This window comes from Salmo salar, chromosome ssa17 (genome assembly GCF_905237065.1).
Source record: "Salmo salar chromosome ssa17, Ssal_v3.1, whole genome shotgun sequence".
Classification (NCBI taxonomy): domain Eukaryota; kingdom Metazoa; phylum Chordata; class Actinopteri; order Salmoniformes; family Salmonidae; genus Salmo; species Salmo salar.
Genome location: NC_059458.1, coordinates 9,140,792 through 9,159,600, shown reverse-complemented (window position 1 = coordinate 9,159,600; position 18,809 = coordinate 9,140,792). Strand labels below are relative to the sequence as shown.

The following is an 18,809-nucleotide window of genomic DNA, read 5'->3' as shown; positions in this document are numbered from 1 at the left end:
CATAGTAGCAGTAAATATAGGCCCAACGCATGGGGTTGGTCCATCTGCATTTACCCCATTGGACACAACATCCTGATCGTTATTATTGCTGCTTGTCAGAATACATGTCTCCTCCCCCATGGCTCTTACAACTTGAACGTGCCTTGTGAAGACTATTTCTCCCTCATCGAACACACAACAAGCCAACTGGGTAAATAGGTCAACTCATCTACTAGATGGCCGTCTGATTTGGTTTTAATAACATGACAAAAATAATAGCACTGGAAAGTTCAACCCTGAGTGATCAAGTTGAGTCTTAATTACTTTCCCAGCAGTTACAGTAAGCCACGCACCGCAGTTTTAGTTGAGTGCCGCGGTGGTGGTGGTGAACATTATAGACTATTTCATTCCCTTCATCTGAACATCAGTGTCAGCAACAATCATGCATGTCAGTTCAGTACACAAAGCGTAACAGAAAAAATTACTTTTGACAATATATTTATTACGCCATTTATTTTGTAGAACAGACATGCTTCTGTATTAAGCGGTCATCTCCAAACCAGCCTCCCCCCCCTCCCCAAGAGATTTTTATTGCGGATCTACACGGATCTCAAAAACGACCTCCAGAATCCATATGATGGATATCCGCCACAGTGACTGAGAACTTTAACCCTTGGACACAGAGACAAATACACACAGTCACTCTCTCTCTCTCCCCTTCCCTCGCTCTCTGAGACAGACAGTGGTTGAGTGAACAAGGTCAAGGTGAATTAACTGCCATTTACATGGTCCAGCTGCGCTTATGCAAGCGTGTGAAACCTGCCCTGTCAGGTTGTGTAAGTACGGCGCTGGAGCGTGGTGGAGCGGAGAGGTGTGTGATGCTAGGTTCAGCTGCTTGCCTTTCGAACATGATTGGCTTCAGGCCACAGGGCAGGCTGTCCTTAGACCTAATGTGTGTCCCAAATGGCACCCTATATAGTGCACTACTTTTGACCAGAGCCCTATGACTTTGTTCAAAAGTAGTGTACTATAGACGGAATGTGGTATCATTAGGGACGCATTCCAAGGCTGTAAACACATACCCTCTTTATCGGGTACACACACACCAGGCTGCCATTAGACCCTAGTAGACAGAGGGGAAGGATTCCCACAGAGAACCTGCAAAGGTTTACCAACACACCACTAAGCAGGGGGATGGAGCTAATGACTAGATCTGGCTGGCCACAAATTTACACACGTACACACTCAAATGTGCATCAAAAGACCCTGTATGCCCAGTCGAGAACCGGGATAGTGCCTCTGGCAATTGAAGTAGGTAGGTTCAATGCCATTGATGAAGAAAAGCATCTATGTACAGTCTGCAATTTAGGGAAGAAGAATGAATGGGATAGAGAATGAACGGTACTTTTTATTTTACTGTACTTTATATGATGATTTAAGAGTAACTAGGATAAAATGCAACAACAGAAACCATAACAATTCTGGATTAGTGATTAAGACAAACTTGAATGGCTATTTAGAAAAATAAGTATTCCTGGGTGCAAATGTTATTTCCAAAGCTTAGAAGCCAAAGGTTTTTATGTTTTGAGTGTCAATTCTTTTTTGTTTCCCTAGGAATGCTTTCTGAACACTTCTACATTAATGTGGATGCTACCATGATTACGGATGATCCTGAACGAATCGTGAATAATGATGAGTGAGAAAGTTAGAGGCACAAAGACACCCCCAATAGACGCTAACCTCTCACCATTACCAGTACCAGGGGAGGTTAACCTCTCACCATTACCAGTACCAGGGGAGGTTAACCTCTCACCATTACCAGTACCAGGGGAGGTTAACCTCTCACCATTACCAGTACCAGGGGAGGTTAACCTCTCACCATGACCAGTACCAGGGGAGGTTAACCTCTCACCATGACCAGTACCAGGGGAGGTTAACCTCTCACCATTACCAGTACCAGGGGAGGTTAACCTCTCACCATGACCAGTACCAGGGGAGGTTAACCTCTCACCATGACCAGTACCAGGGGAGGTTAACCTCTCACCATTACCAGGGGAGGTTAACCTCTCACCATTACCAGTACCAGGGGAGGTTAACCTCTCACCATTACCAGTACCAGGGGAGGTTAACCTTTCTTTGCGGGTACGACCTTGGTTCCTCTGCAACTTTCTCACTCATCCTTATTCACAATGAATTCATGATCATCCGTAATCATGGTAGCATCCACATTAATGTAGAAGTGTTTAGAAACATTCTATTCTTATTTACAATAAAAGTGACTCCAAAATGACAATTTCAAATACCAAACTTATGACTACCTAATGCACATAGGTGAACTTGTCCAAATACTTAAATAGTTTGTTTAAAACGTTTACATGCTTTGCAAGAATAATGATTCCCCTAATAATCCTGTTTACATGGACACATCTGAAATCAGGCTACTGATGGGACTTAAATAAATGCAGAAAATCAACCACCAAACCAAATCAAAGTTTTACCACAGCGACCATGTTATTTTTGCGAAGCCTATTAGGAGTTTGGACATATAAAGTTTGTATGAGAAAACTACAGTTGAAGTCGGAAGTTTACATACACCTTGGCCAAATACATTTAAACTCAGTTTCACAAGTCCTGACATTTAATCCTAGTAAAAATTCCCTGTCTTAGGTCAGTTAGGATCACTACTTTATTTTAGGAATGTGAAATGTCAGAATAATAGTACAGAGAATTATTTATTTCAGCTTTTATTTATTTCATCACATTCCCAGTGGGTGAGAAGTTTACATACACTCAATTAGTATTTGGTAGCATTGCCTTTAAATTGTTTAACTTGGGTCAAACATTTCAGGTAGCCTTCCACAAGCTTCCCACAATAAGTTTGGCCCATTCCTCCTGACAGAGCTGGTGTAACTGAGTCAGGTTTGTAGGCCTTGTTGCTCGCACACACTTTTTCAGTTCTGCCCACACGTTTTCTATGGGATTGAGGTCAGGGCTTTGTGATGGCCACTCCAATACCTTGACTTCGTTGTCCTTAAGCCATTTTGCCACAACTTTGGAAGTATGCTTGGGGTCATTGTCCATTTGGAAGACCCATTTGCAACCAAGCTTTAACTTCCTGACTGATGTCTTGAGATGTTGCTTCAATTTATCCACCAAATTTTCCTAAATCATGATGCCATCTATTTTGTGAAGTGCACCAGTCCCTCCTGCAGCAAAGCACCCCCACAACATGATGCTGCCACCCCTGTGCTTCACGGTTGGGATGGTGTTCTTCGGCCTGCAAGCCTCCCCCTTTTTCCTCCAAACATAACGATGGTCATTATGGCCAAACAGTTCTATTTTTGTTTCATCAGACCAGTGGACATTTCTCCAAAAAGTACGATCTTTGTCTCCATGTGCAGTTGCAAACCGTAGTCTGGCTTTTTTATGGCGGTTTTGGAGCCGTGGCTTCTTCCTTGCTGAGCGGCCTTTCAGGTTATGTTGATATAGGACTCGTTTTACTGTGGCTATAGATACTTTTGTACCTGTTTCCTCCAGCATCTTCACAAGGTCCTTTGATGTTGTTCTGTGATTGAGTTGCACTTTTCGCACCAAAGTACGTTCATCTCTAGGAGACAGAGCGCGTCTCCTTCCTGAGTGGTATGATGGCTGCGTGGTCCCATGGTGTTTATACTTGCATACTATTGTTTGTACAAATGAACGTGGTACCTTCAGGCATTTGGAAATTGCTCCCAAGGATGAACCAAACTTGTGGAGGTCTACAATTTTTTTTCTGAGGTCTTGGCTGATTTCTTTTGATTTTCCCATGATGTCAAGCAAAGAGGCACTGAGTTTGAAGGTAGGCCTTGAAATACATCCACATGTACACCTCCAATTGACTCAAATTATGTCGTCAATTAGCCTATCAGAAGCTTCTAAAGCCATGACATAATTTTCTGGGATTTTCCAAGCTGTTTAAAGGCACAGTCAACTTAGTGTAAGTAAACTTCTGACCCACTGGAATTGTGATACAGTGAATTATAAGTGAAATAATTTGACTATAAACAATTGTTGGAAAAACTACTTGTGTCATGCCCAAAGTAGATGTCCTAACCGACTTGCCAAAACTATAGTTTGTTAACAAGAAATTTGTGGAGTGGTTGAAAAACGAGTTTTAATGACTCCAACCTAAGTGTATGTAAACTTCCGACTTCAACTGTATGTATTTATTTGAACTCTCGTCATTCGCATGTAAGAGCGAGGCTTGCGCTACCGTTGCTGGCACAGGTGCAGATCAAATACACAGTTGGAACGCTGATTAAGCTGTTGACATGTCCTAATCATTTGAAAGCTAGCTCAGAAAACAAGGTGTTTTAATCAGTGTATGCTTTCTTCGATTTTGACCTTTCAAGATTAGCAGAGTAAAGTGTTTAAATGACTACTGCCATAATCAGTTTAATATCAAATTATTAGTGTGCATGTAAACATACTCATTGTCTTATAGGCCCATGTGGGCTGGGCATCCTGAAGATGGATGCCACTATAATACAAATAAATCCAATCAAATCATGCATACGCAAACACAAATGTTCTCCCTCCCTCTCTCTCTCTCGCACACACACACACACACACACACACACACACACACACACACACACACACACACACACACACACACACACACACACACACACACACACACACACACACACACACACACACACACACACACACACACACACACACACACACACACACACACACACCAGGGATGACCTACTGGCTGGCTGCCTGTCCTGCACTGTGCTCATTAGGGCAGTGTAATTAGTTGTGTGGCTCCGGGGGTCTGCTACGAACACAGGAGAACTGACTGTCACTCATACACACAGACAGGAGAGAAGGAGAACAGAAGCCTGATTACAGTGGTTATGCATCAAAGAAAAAGTAAGAGGGAGGGAGGGAGGAGCATTAGGCAAGTCAGCAAAAGAGGAATAAAATGATGAAAGGGAGGACAAGAGAAAATTAGACGCAAGCAAATCAACCTGAATGAGCAAGGTAATCAACTGTCTATCATATAAGCCTTGATCAACAACATAGGACCATGTGTTAGTGGTGAGCAAAAAGGACATGGTGCACACACAGAGGCACACACACACACACTAGAGAAACACAGATGCACACACTCGCCCTCTCCCTAGCATCCACTTCAGATCCATTTGCTGTTTCCTGAGGGCTACATTAATAGACAAACAAATGAGCTTGAAGGTAGGTCTGCCAAGGAGGAACAATGGAGGAAAGAAGGGTGTGTGTGTTTGTGTGTGCGCGTTAGTGACAGAGAGCAAAAGAGAGAGAGAAAGCATGCATGTGTGTGTGCGCGCGTGATTTGTAAGCAACTGTGCATTTAGACAACTAAATTAAAAGGTAGGTAGGTAGGTGAATATTTATAATTTTAAGGCACTGTACATGCACTAGTATGGATGCATGTTTGCATGCATTCAATTTAGGTAAGGCTGTGTGAGTGTGTGTTTGCCTGAATGTATAGTGGACATAATTGGATGTGTGAGTATGTGTGAATGTCATTTGATAGAGGTTGTGCACAGTACAATCCACTACTGTATGTATGCAGTGTGGTTGTGTGTGACCCTTGCGGAGGTTAAAAAGTACAGTGTGACAGAGACAGAGGAGTCCTCTCCTCAAATGATGCCAGCCATGCAGGTAATGAACCTGACCCATTCCACCCAGATACAACAGGTAGTCAATTCTAACATATCCCCAGTCTTCCCACAGTGACTGTTTTCTCTTCCGTCCTTTCTCAGAACAACAACCCTTCACTAGTCATTATACTGCACACACTAATGACTACCATAATGATCCTCATACATTAGTCATGTCCTTGAGCTCTACACACACACGCACACACAAACACATGGGCACACACACACTTGTGCAAAACTCCCACACACTGCGCAAATGCACACACGCACATGTGAAAACGCACACACATACAAACTGCGGTTTCCTCTGATCTCATCTACGAGACCTCTATCTCTATCAAAGGCCGTGCTCTCTCAGTATCGGGCTGTGTTGTCCTTGTTCATCTCTGGTTGAAAGCCCCAGCTCAGTGCTTTGGAGAGAAACTGGTGAAAGAGAGACTCAAACTCATCACTGTCATTTATTCTATTTCTCCCTCTTCCTTCCTTTCTCCTCTGTCCTTTTTGTTTATGGGGAAGTTCATAGATAAAGAGTACACCTGCATCCCTGGGTCAGGGTCACACACACACACACACACACACACACACACACACCTTCTCTGCAACAAATTTACATTCATAAAAACAAACGCTGGCACAAACAAGCTCATCAGAGGAAGCCAGAGCTTGTTAGCGCCAGGCTATAATACATGCATGCTACATTCCTCTCCCCTTTTAGCATCCCATGCATACACAAACAAACACATCCATTCCTCTGAGGTGGTGGAGGGAGGCAAAGAGGGAGAGAGAGAGGGAGGGGATGGAAAGAGCGAGAGGAGAAAGAGATGGAACACCCAATCTTTACTGACTAGTCGTAGATTAACTTTGGTCTGACGAATCTCCTTGCCAACAAACCTGCTTTCCATTTTTTTTTTGTCGCCATGTCAACAGCAAATTATTGGTGATAAACGAAGCCAATTGCTGGTGTTGAATGCATTTTCACTGCTAGTAAGCTAGGTGAGTTCTCTCCATTTACATTTTAGTCATTTAGCAAACGCTCTTATCCAGAGTGACTTACAGTGGTGAATGCATACATTTCATTTCATACTTTTTTTTCCCTTCTCTGTGCTGGCCCCCCGTTGGAATCGAACCCACAACCCTGGCGTTGCAAACACCATGCTCTACCAACTGAGCTACAGGGAAGGCTTTACAAAGTAAAGCTCTTTAAACTCTGTACGTATCGAATCCATTCTTAAATTGTAAGGAAAATACTGGAGCACACGGTCAATATATTGGTCATGGTTTGCTGAATATCAGTTTAGGTTGTGCATCCTGGCTCCTGGGACTGTGACAACTACAGGAAGTGGAGACACACACACAGTCAGTCACACACACCACAGGGTGTCACATTACCACTGATAGACTGGGATATTATGGTCCCTTGGGGCACTAGCCATGGGCGGCACTGACAGACAGCCGAGGTTGCCATGGAGAGAGACCCCCCCCCCCCAGAAGCCAGGTCTCTACAAATTCAGCTTGCAGAGTGAGAAGTCTCTGATCGGCTACTGGGCAGGAGTCAAAGGTATGGTGTACTAAAAACTCTCTCGCACTGGCACTCTCGCACACACACACACACACACACACACACACACACACGGCAGTTTAATCTAGTCACGGCAGGAGAACAAAGAACAGAGGCATTTGTAATCCCTCTCAATAGTCAGTCCAGCCCAGTCAAGCCCAGAGAGAGTGAGATGCACACACATAAGAGACACAAGTAGTTACAGATATGCAAACACATACACATGCTTATGATACAAGACAACAGCACACAAACAAACCTTGTAAACATATCAACCCACACACACACACCCCTACCTGAGTGTGACCCGGCTCATCTTGGCTGTAGTGGGGATGTCAAGCCTCAATCGGTCTTTGGGTTCTCTTCTGTTGGTCAGTGCATGGCTGGCATCCTGTGTATGCACACACACACACACACACAGTTAGCCAAGTCTACTGTCGGTATCTCAGTCACTCGCTCTCCACTAGTCCACTAACAGGGACACCAATCAATTAATAAATCAAACAAGATTTTCAGTTGATATCAATCACCTAGTCAAGGACCTTTAAGACAAGACAATGGCCAGAAGGACCTGGGTTCCAACCTCATCCGTGAGTGTCCCCCTCTCCTCCGTCAACTCTATCTGTTGTTCTTTCTGTTTTGCTCTCCTTCTGTATCTCTCAGGAGAGAGAGGCTATTTTTAAGTCGCGCATGCTAGCACCACAACAACAGCCCCGGGGTGAAATGTAAAGGAAAGAGGAAAAAAATAAATAACGGCGCAATCAGACTGTTGACGGAAGAAGAAAAGAAATTGAATGGGGAGAAAAAGGCCAATACAAAAGGAGGGTCCCAATTACGTCCTTCTGCCTTGTCACTTTCATTGTGTCACCCCCCTCCTCCATTGTCTCAACCCCCTCGTAATGACACATACAGGGGGGCCTCCCACTTACCTCACCCCTCCCCCGATCCCTACGCCCTTGGCCAGCCAGGACCCTCTGTCCAACCCCCGCTTCTCCTCCCCTAAACACACACATCTCCACGACGCACACGATGCTCCGTGCACAGATAGACAAATAGTGACCCAGTTATTAGGCCGCTAAGCGGTTATCCACAATGGGCCACATGTTACCATGTCTCCATTGTTATTGTGCATCGCACCTCTATTCCTCTATCTCATCCATTAAGAACTCTGCTATATTCACATGGCCCAGGGGAAAATGGACAGAGAAACAGAGAAAGAAGGGGACAGGGCGAGTGAGAGAGAAGGAGGGGGAGGGAGAGGACGACAGGCTAAGGTTGGGTTTAACCCTTTACACTCGTGGGAGTTGGTCTATATGGAAAGGGGTAAATTGAAATGTTTCTTACAGAAGAAATATGCATAAGCATGGTAGCAATTGAAAGGGGGCGTGTTGGAGAATATGGGAAAATTATTAGACCAAAGTTCAGGACACAACAGTTCACCTGACAAGACTGAAACCAAACATTACACTGTTGATTTTATGTGCATTTTACATTGTGTACTTTTGATTAAAAAAAGATTGAAAATACTCTGGATACATTCAGTAACATTATAAGAATATTGTTGTAAGATTTGGGGTAGGTGCAACATAAGACAACACATTTTGAAGGGTTTGAGAGAGAAGACTAACTGTGGTGTCTCCAAGTGCGCGCCCCCACACACACACACACACCTCCAAAGTGTGCACAGGTCCTAAGTTATTTCAATGCACTTTTATGCCTCAAAGAACAGTCAACAATACATATTATTTTAGCTCTCCTAGCTGTGCCGTTGAGGAACTAGAGCAAGTACACTTGTAGTTGTTTTGTTTGGAACAGAAATCCAGCATCACCGCCATAACACAATTACTGTTGTTGTTTACACAATTCAAAAACCAGCCATTTTAAATCGCTATCTGGGTCAGGTGGGCATCATTTCAAAGCTTGTTCTATTGCCAACATGACTAGCTAAGTTAAAAAACGACTATCTTACAGTGTTAGGGTTTCACAAGGCAATTCAGAGAAACAGATTGTTATGTGAGTGCATTCAAGTGAGTGTTCCACAGCAAAAAAAATTAACAATAGACTAACATAGGCTCATTCTGTTCAGAACAACCCAGGGTATGGCGGCATGTCATCTTGTAACTGTACATTAAACATTGTGATCATAAACGTTGACGCATGAGTTTTATGAAACGGAAATGGAAAGTGCACATTTGGACTTTTTGGCTTGCATGTATGACATCGAAGCGGTATTTTTTATAATTCTCAAGGTCTCATCTTTCTAAATACATCGAGTTCTCTTCAATTACAGCATTTCCCTCACTCAGACAACAAAACATTAGCAAAAGTTGCCCAATTAGCAGGAAGGATGTGGACAACTTCTTGTTGCTGTGGTACTCAAATTCAGAACCATTGACCAAAATATCCAACTGCGTTATTAATTATCTCCCATGATTAGTATCTAATACATTCTAATGAAAACGCACTGAGGCTTGAATTTAATAAAGTAAATAATATAATAGTATGCTGCTGTGTTTTTTTTATTTTGGTGTGACTGTTTTTTCCTCAGGAGGCATTAAGTATTCTGGGGTCAAATACATGCCAACGTACATGACAAATGAGGTGTGTGTGTGTGGTTGTTGTCATACGCATGAGAAATGAGGTGTGAGTGTGTTTTCTCTGGGAATGCTACACGTCAGATGTGGTGAGAAATGGTCTGTCTGGGGCAGGGTGTACTTTCCTGTGACCCTTGACCCCCGTCATATCCATCACAGAATTGCCCCTCACTCACAGCTGAAGCATTACCCCTCTTGGGAAGGGGTCAGGACACACACACACAAAACTGATGTGAGCTCCTCTGTACAGTTCTCACTCAACATTACAAGGTATGAGCAGTAAAACCAAACCAAAACCGACGCCATTTAAATCTTTCACTACATTCACGCTCTTCGCTCCCCTTCTTTACATGCAGGGTAAAGAAATGTCAGTTTTAGTGTTTGGAGGTGAACTATGGCCTACGTCCCAATACAGTACCTATAGAAAGTCTACACCCCCTGGAACTTTTTTCACATTTTGCTGCCTTAAAATGTAATCTAAAAAGGGATTCAATTACATTGTTTTCCTACAGATCTACACAGCTTACTCCACAGAGGCGTCACTGCAGTACCTGGTTCGAATCCAGACTGCATCACATCCGGCTGTGAATGGGTGTCCAATAGGGCAGGGCACAATTGGCCCAGCGTCGTCCGGGTAGGCCATCATTGTAAATAAGAATTTGTTCTTAACCGACTTGCCTAGTTAAATAAAAGGTAAAAATATAAATAAAATACATCTGTGTAATTGTCTCGCTGAAAAATAAAACTAACCCAGGGTTAGGTTTTCCTCAAATGTTTGACCTAAGCTTTGCTCCTTTTATATTTATATTGATCCTGACAAACTTCCCAGTCCCTGCCGATGACAAGCATACTGATAACATGATGCTGCATGTTGTGTTGTATTGGATTTGACCCAACCCTGTAGTTATTAATTTAGGTCAAAAAGTTAATTTATTTTCCGTGTTGTCGTGCAGATTTACCTAACAGCCTTGTTGCAAACAGAATGGATTATTTGGAGTGGATTTTTTTACTTTTTTTTTTAACTTTGTCATACAGGCCAGTAAAATGGAATTAATGCAATGTTGTTGATCCCTTTGTGGTTTCAAGTATTGTGGTGGCGGCATCATGTTATGTGTATAATTGTCACCGGCAGGGACTGGGGAGTTTGTTAAGATCAAAATAAATACGAAAGGATCAAAGACCAGATAAAAAGTTCAAAACAATATTTACAATTATACACATTTTTATATGCAAAAGACACACCAGAATGACCTTCCAAGAGGTGCTGAGTGTTCCTGAGTGGTCTAGTCCCAGTCCTGACTTAAATCTGCTTAAAAATCAGAGACAAGGTTTGAATATTGCTGTCCATTAATGATTCCCAACCAAATTGAATAAACTTGAGCAATTTTGACAAAAACAATGGATATATGTTTGTAGAATCTTTTTCCAAATGATTCCCAGCTGAAATGGCTGCCAAAGGTGCTTTCGACCTTCGTAATAACTTGGGAGGGTTCTACAGCTGCACCATCGAGAGCATCCTGACCGGTTGCATCACCACCTGGTATGGCAACTGCTCGCCATCTAACCGTAAGGCGCTACAGAGGGAAGTGCGAACGGCCCAGTACATCACTGGGGCCAAGCTTCCTTCCATCCAGGACCTATATACTAGGCGGTGTCAGAGGAAAGCCCAGAAAATTGTCAGAGACTCCAGTCAACCAAGTTATAGACTGTTTTCTCCGCTACCGCACGGCAAGCTGTGCCGGAGCATCAAGTCTAGGACCAAAAGGCTCCTCAACAGCTTCTACCCCCAAGCCATTAGACTGCTGAACAATTCATAAAAATCGCACACTCCGCACACTTTGATACCGCACTCTGTGCGTCGTCCCAGAACATCACCGTAGCAGAAACATCTACTGTATTACGGGCCGAACTGGGATGTTTATCGCTGCACTGACCTTAATTACACAATCTTACTTTCACCATCCCCTCTTCAGAAAGAGAGGAGGGAGGGAGGGGAAGAGAAGGGGAGAAACTCAATTGCATACTTCTCGTGTTCTCACCTCCTTCTCAAAACCCATTGGAGGAAAAGGTCAGATGGGAGGGTCCTCTGGCTTTCGCATCCAATGAGTTTTGAGAAGGAGATGAGGAGAGATGACGCGAGGAGTATGCAATAGAGATCTTCCCAAGGAAAGAGAGTGAAGGAGAAAACGTGTGGGAGGGAAGGAAGGAGAGCTGGATCAAAAGGAGGGAAGGAAAGGATGCAGTAGAGGAGTATGGATGAGATGGTAGTGCATCGATCCTTGGGGGGGGAAAAAAAGAGTCCGTCCCAAATGGCACCCTATTCCCTATATAGCGCACTACTTTTGTCAAGGTCCCCCATAGGGCTCTGGTCAAAAGTAGTGCACCATAGGAAATATGGTGCCATTTGGACTGTAGCCTCAATCTGGTTTAGGGGCGTGACAGTAAGGGAGGTAGGGTTGCCACCAGATACAAGCTATTCAAACTGGTAAGGACGACAGCCGTGGTGTAGCCTATGGGCGATACGGATATCACTTTTATTGATATCCACATACTGTACCACATTGGTGTGAATCACACTGCTGCCCTCTATTAGCTATTTGCGCTTCACAGATTGTGATTGCTGTGGATGGCTGTTCACAAATGTGTATCTGTATTTTAACCTAATAATGGTTGAATTTAAAAGTTTAAGCTGCTTATCAATCATTGTTTTTACGACCAGTGGACAGCCAGTGAAAAATGTGCTTTTGCAACAGATGCATGGTGCGGATCCCAGCTGATGGAATACATGTATGAGGGAGTTCCTCCCTTCTAAACTATCAAGTTGGTTGTTGATCATTGCTAGACAACCATTTAAGCCTTGCCAAAGAATTCCATGCCAATTTAAGTCAAAACTGTAACTGGGCCGCTTAGGAACATTTAATATATGATTGGTAAGCAACTTAAGGGTACATTTGGCCATGTGTTTTAGGTTGTCCTTCTGAAAGGTGATTTTGTCTCCCAGTGTCTGTTGGAAAGTAGACTGAACCAGGTTTTCCTCTAGGATTGTGCCTGTGCTTAGCTCGATTCCCTAGATTTTTTTTGGTAAAAGAAACGTCCTTGCTGACGACAAGCATACTCATAACATGATGCAGCCATTCATTTATTTGCCACATTTTACTTTAGTGCCATATTGCAAACAGGATGCATGTTTTGGAATATTTGTATTTTGTACAGGCTTCCATCTTTTCACTCTATCATTTAGGTTAGTATTGTGGAGTAACTCCTATCACAGCCATTAAACTCTGTTTTAAAGTCACCATTGGCATGCGTAACGGTGAAATCCCTGAGTGGTTTCCTTCCTCTCCGTCAACTGAGTTAGGAAGGTCACCTGTATCCTTTGGTGTATTGATACACCATCCAAAGCATAATTAATAACTTCACCATGTTCAAAGGGATATTGAATGTCTACTTTATTTTACCCATCTACCAATAGCTAGGTGCCCTTCTTTGTGAGGCATTGGAAAACCTCCCTGGTCTTTGTGGTTGAATCTGTGTTTGAAATTCACTGCTCGACAGAGGGACCTTACAGATAATTCTGTGTGTGGGGTACAGAGATAGGGTAGTCAAATCAAAAATCATGTTAAACACTATTATTGCACATAGTGAGTCCATGCAACTCACTATGTGACTTGTTGAGCAAATATGTACTTCTGCATTTATTCAGGCTTGCCATAACAAAGGGGTTGGATACTTATTTGTATTAATTAGTAAAGATTTCTAAAACATAATTCCACGTTTACATGATGATATATTGTGTGTAGACCAGTGACACAAAATCTCAATTTAATCCATTTTAAATTCAGGCTGTAACAAAGCATGTGGAAAAAGTCAAGGGCTGTGAATACTTTCTCAAGGCACTGTAAGTCCTTCGTTTTGGGGTTATTGAAGCTCAAGGGGTATTAAATGAATTGTAATGACTGCAATTCTGATAGACTTTGGTTTTTAATGTAAAGATATAGTCTAATCATATTATTATCTGTAGTTAAAAGTGATGGGTTAGAAGAAGCCTACATAACCAACCCATAACGTAAGATGCAACATTAATTTATGGCCAGTTTTCTAACTAACATTGATTTACCTTGCAATAGATGTTGTTCGATTGGTAATATTCATTTTTGTCTTCTTCGTATGCCTCCTAAGGGGAAAAGTAATCTACAAGTAACTGAAAATAGTCAGATCCCGTTTCTGAGATTGGGTAATCCAGAAGTTACAGTACTGATTACATTTTTGGATGGGTAACTAGTAACTGTAACTGATTACATTTAGAAAGTACCCTACCCAACCCTGCACACATGGGCCAAAACACTCTGGCCCCACTCAACCTGTCTCTCCAAAACCACCCCTGAAAAGAAAAGAGAGTGGAGGGCTTCCTTAATGGTTCCCTATTTTCAAAAGGAGAGAGTTCTTCAAACGCTGAACCCTTTCAAACTCCTGCCTCTGGGTCTGTATTCGGGGGGGGGCAGTCCCTCTCTCCCATCCATCAGAACGAGAGAGTGACTCAAATATGCAAAAGCCCCATCCCATCATGCAGGAGCCAGCAGAAGGACAGGCAGAAGGACAGACAAATGTGATTTGATTTTGAGAAGGGGCGGCATCCCTTTTTCTCTCTCTCTATCCATGATTGTGTCCCAATTATCTCTTCTTCATCCCAAAGTGTTCTCCTGTTCACATCCCTTCGCTGATTTGAAAGGAAATGACTGGTATAAGAAAGCCCATGCCTCCACTAGTCCAATGCTGTTATTGCTATTGGTACGCAACATATAGGTTTACAGGACAGAGGCCAGTTACACACGTACCTTCATTTACACCAATGTTAAATGTGAAAACAAGAACATTGGGAAGCACTGTCTCAGAGGAAAATGGGCAGAAATAAATAAAATCACACAAGCCACGATCGCACAGAGACATATTTTATGAGTGTGCTGTGAGACCCAGGACAAAAATAACTCTGTGGTTGGGAGGGGGGCTTGGCGGTGAGGTCTCACAGAGGGCCGCAGGTGCTGCTAGCCTTGAGGATTAAAAACAACCTCAGGGAGAGGAAATGACTGAGACCACAGGGCTGCTCGGAGGAAAGGAGGGAGGGAGAAAAGGATGGGCAGAATGAGCTAGAGGGCGCAAGGAGGAGGGAGAGGGTGTGCTAGAGAAGGAGAGACAAAAAGGAGGGAGGGAGAAGGGGGGGGCATGGAGGAGTTACAGGTAGCAATAGCCTGCAGACTAGGAAGAGAGGATAGGAATACAATAGGTGATACAGGGAGCGTTCCCAAACAGGGGAAGAGAGGGTTACGGGTAAAGACAATGGAGAGACACAGACGTGTCAAGCCAGACAGATCATACTTCCATGCCCCTGTCACGGACTGTTTGGGAGGCTGAGGGATCATTGTGTGTGTGTGCGTGTGTATACACGCTTGGCAGAGCCTCTTATAAGGAGTGACTGTAGGAGTCTGCTTTCTGAAGAGGGGACAGGTGTGAGGTAAAGATAGAGGTATAGGGGTAAGAGTACAACTGCATGTCCTCCAACACAGGGACAGGGCAACATAGTGATTTGTCAGGGTGACAAGTAAGTAAGTTGTCAAGTTGTCGGGTGGTGGAAACATAGTCAAGTCTCAAACAGAGAGAATACATAAATTAACCTCTAGACCAGGGGTGTTCAAATCCACTGTGGCAGGAAGATAAAGAAATCTACCAGCCACTCACAATTGTTTTACCAGACAAAATATTGTTTTCGGTATAATTACACCAAAAAAATAACACAAAAAACAGATGGTATATTGCTCAATTTAATGTAATATTCTTGTAACCAAAATATCACAGAGGGAAAAATGTTCAGCTGCCCCTTAAGGTTACCTTGGTAAGAGGGCCACTCAAGTCATCACTTGTGCCTGTGAGAATCTCACTAGTAGAGGCTGACAGTGGAAACAAAATCAAACATTGAAAAACAACCATGTGAACAAAACAAAGTAAATTGCCAAGAAACGCGAGGACAAAGTCTCACTTTAGTAGACTTTAGAGTAAATTAGACCAATTTTTATGCCTGTGCGCATTGCTTCTAAAAACAACGTTCAGCACTTCAGTCACAGGCAGTATTGCTGCGCGAGGTGGGATAGCTATAACGGTAGGAGTCAGATTTCCTTGTGCATTACTAGATATTAAACAAAACGGTAGAAATTAATTCGGAAATGACATTTTAGGCCCTGCAGGAGGTCCAAATTACTGCTGGTTTCGGTTGTACCTGAATTAATTGCACCCACCTGGTTTCCCAGGTCTAAAATCAGTCCCCAACCTGATTAGCGGGGAATCATTTTTTTTAAAGCAGTGGGACTGTCTTTGAGGTACAGATTTGAATGTGAGGGATCTAGACTCCAACCACATCTCTGGACACAAACAGACTCATGGACTTTTTTTGTTTTACATTTTCTAGGCTTGCTGTATTTTACTCAGCTGAGCACAGTTTGTACTTTAAGACAAAATCTTTCTCACCGTTTCAGCTGGTCTGGCATTGAGGTCATCAGGGGGAGGTGTCACAATTTCCAGTGGCGGGGCCAGGGCAGAGTCACTGCTGCTCCTCACCAGTAGAGGGGTGTCTGGAAAAGACAGACAGAGAGGAGGTGAATGTTTTCCATCAATGCAAATGTGAGCCTCATGCAGTAATACACTGATTGTGTTTGTGTAAACTGATCTACGCCTGGTATTAAGTTAGGCACTGTTTTCCAATTGAAGCTCCAACACAAATCCCCTGTAAATCTGCCCAAGATTTCAAATCGTCAAGATACCTGATGACGGTTTGAAATCGTAACATGAGTTTTTAAAAGAGTCTTACAGGAGCATTCGTGGTGCCTTAGTAGCTTTTTGACGAGAGGATGAAATAAGTATCGGAGGGACAGAGGGCAGGAGGGAGGGAGAGAAAGAGCGAGTGAGCGGGGAGACACTTTGCGCCCCCCACCCCTCCTTAAATGGAAAGTCCATCTGACCAGCTGCTGCTGCCCCACCCATGCCTTGCAACCTAGCCCACTCCCCCTTACGCAATCAAGACAATTACACCACATGAAACGGCTTGGGGTACCAGAGAGGTACACTGAACTACAGGGGAGGAAAACGTTTTCACTCCATTTTTAAAAGCGGCATCAGAGCTCAAATAGGCCTGTACAGGTAAACTCCCAAATGGCACCATATTCCCTAACAGGGTGAGCCCTGGTCATAAGTAGTGCCCTACATAGGGACTAGGGTGCCATTCGGGACATATCATGTAAAACCACATCTAAGAGCTGTAGGGGCAGCTGAGCTTTTTATACGACTGTAACCTAAAGAGAGTTGGTTAGAAAAAAGTTCATAGGAGAAGTGTTACGACACTGTTTCGGCCAGTCCCCCTTAGCTCCTTAGACCTTGCTTCGACGTTTGGACCATGATGGAAACTCCGTCCCGATGGTAGCGGCGGTACGTAAGGCCTAACGGTTGATTCCTCTGCAGAGGATGTCTGACCAGGACAACTGCTCCTTGCTCTAGTGGTGACCCACCCAGGCTGCTGACCACGTCAGCCAAGCAAGTCACCCTCAACCATACTGGCTGTCTGACTGAGGGCAGACAACCTCAGACCAGACCTACCAGGAGGTGCTCTCTACTAGAGTAAACACACACACACACACAAAGTAAAGGAATCCAGAAATACATCCCCCTCAACGACCACTTTCCAAACCCCTACAGTGCCATGCTCCTATAATAGGCCTACCATCTGGAAGCCCGTTTTTCCAAGGATGTACATAGAAACAGACACCTTAGAATAGTGTCCCCAATGTTTAACCCAACACTGCTGCTGTTATGGGATGATGTATTGTCTGTCTGTGGTAAAGCTCTGTGTTTAATCCTCTCTATGTCACTTGGATCTGTGTCCCATTTGTCTCACTGTCACAGCCTGTCTGTTACTCTGTGCATGTGTCTGTCTTTATCGCTCTCAATTACTCTAGGTTCTCTGACTGATGCTTAAATTAACTAAACATTATTATTATTATTCTTTTTATTATTATACTTTAGAATGTCTAAAAGTGGCTCATGACATCTAGGCGCAGAGACCAGGCAACAACTCTTGGTACACCCCAAACCCAGATCTTTCCCATTTGTACACATAGGGTAGATTTAAAAAGGGTTCTGTATATAGAAGCAGTAGCCTAGTAAAACCTTAATGGACAGCTGTACAACCAATATTGGCCCAGTCTCTCTTACTGGTGGACCTACCCGCATGACATCTCAATATGATTTAAACACAATCTAAAACACATATGCATGAACACTTTACGTTCACACATACACATACGTAAGAGCACAGATACACACAGCTGGATATTTTTTATTATTATTTAATTTAACCAGGCAAGTCAGTTAAGAACAAATTCTTATTTATAATGACAGCCGACCCTGGCCAAGCGCTAACCCGGACAACACTGGGCCAATTGTGTGCCGCCCTATTGGACTCCCAATCACGGCCGGTTGCAATACAGCCTGGAATCGAACCAGGGTCTGTAGTGACACCTCTAGCACGGAGATGCAGTGCCTTAGAAAAGTACACAACACAGAACAGAACATCCAGGTTAAGGTTCAGAGGCCCAAGCTCGCGAACAAGAATGTTCCAAGTTCAGACTGAAGGGGGAATCAGATCGCTAGGAGTCTTACTTTTGAATTATATTTTCATTTGTTGCACTACTAGTACTGCCTGTTGATGTTAAGGTGCTAGCTATAATAGCTGGATGATATTAACATATTCGATTTTTATTTTATAAACAATTATTTTATTTCATCTGGGTGCTTACATCACCTACTAACACCCTGGTACTACCCGTAGCTCCCGTTCTCCTCAGTCCGTGAAAACACAAAGAGAAATGTATGTGTCGCTGATTACTCTTGTGTAGAAGTCCATAATGTTAAATTAAGCACACAAATACATGAAGATGTGAGACA

General features: G+C 43.3%; 1 protein-coding gene across 4 annotated transcripts in view; it reads right to left on the bottom strand.

Annotated features, from left to right (window-relative positions):
• The window catches only part of LOC106575104 (partitioning defective 3 homolog B), a 188,408-nt gene that overhangs the window by 111,088 nt on the left and 58,511 nt on the right, over positions 1–18,809 (bottom strand). For 2 of the 4 annotated variants that reach the window (XM_014151297.2, XM_045698766.1), the window contains 2 exons: positions 16,341–16,444; positions 7,527–7,621 (listed from right to left, as the gene is read on the bottom strand). In XM_014151297.2, coding sequence (XP_014006772.2) covers positions 7,527–7,621; positions 16,341–16,444 — 199 coding nt within the window. Of the gene's footprint in view, positions 1–7,526; positions 7,622–7,760; positions 8,104–16,340; positions 16,445–18,809 lie in introns of those variants that run through there. The other 2 variants (XM_014151298.2, XM_014151299.2) reach the window with 2 other exon arrangements.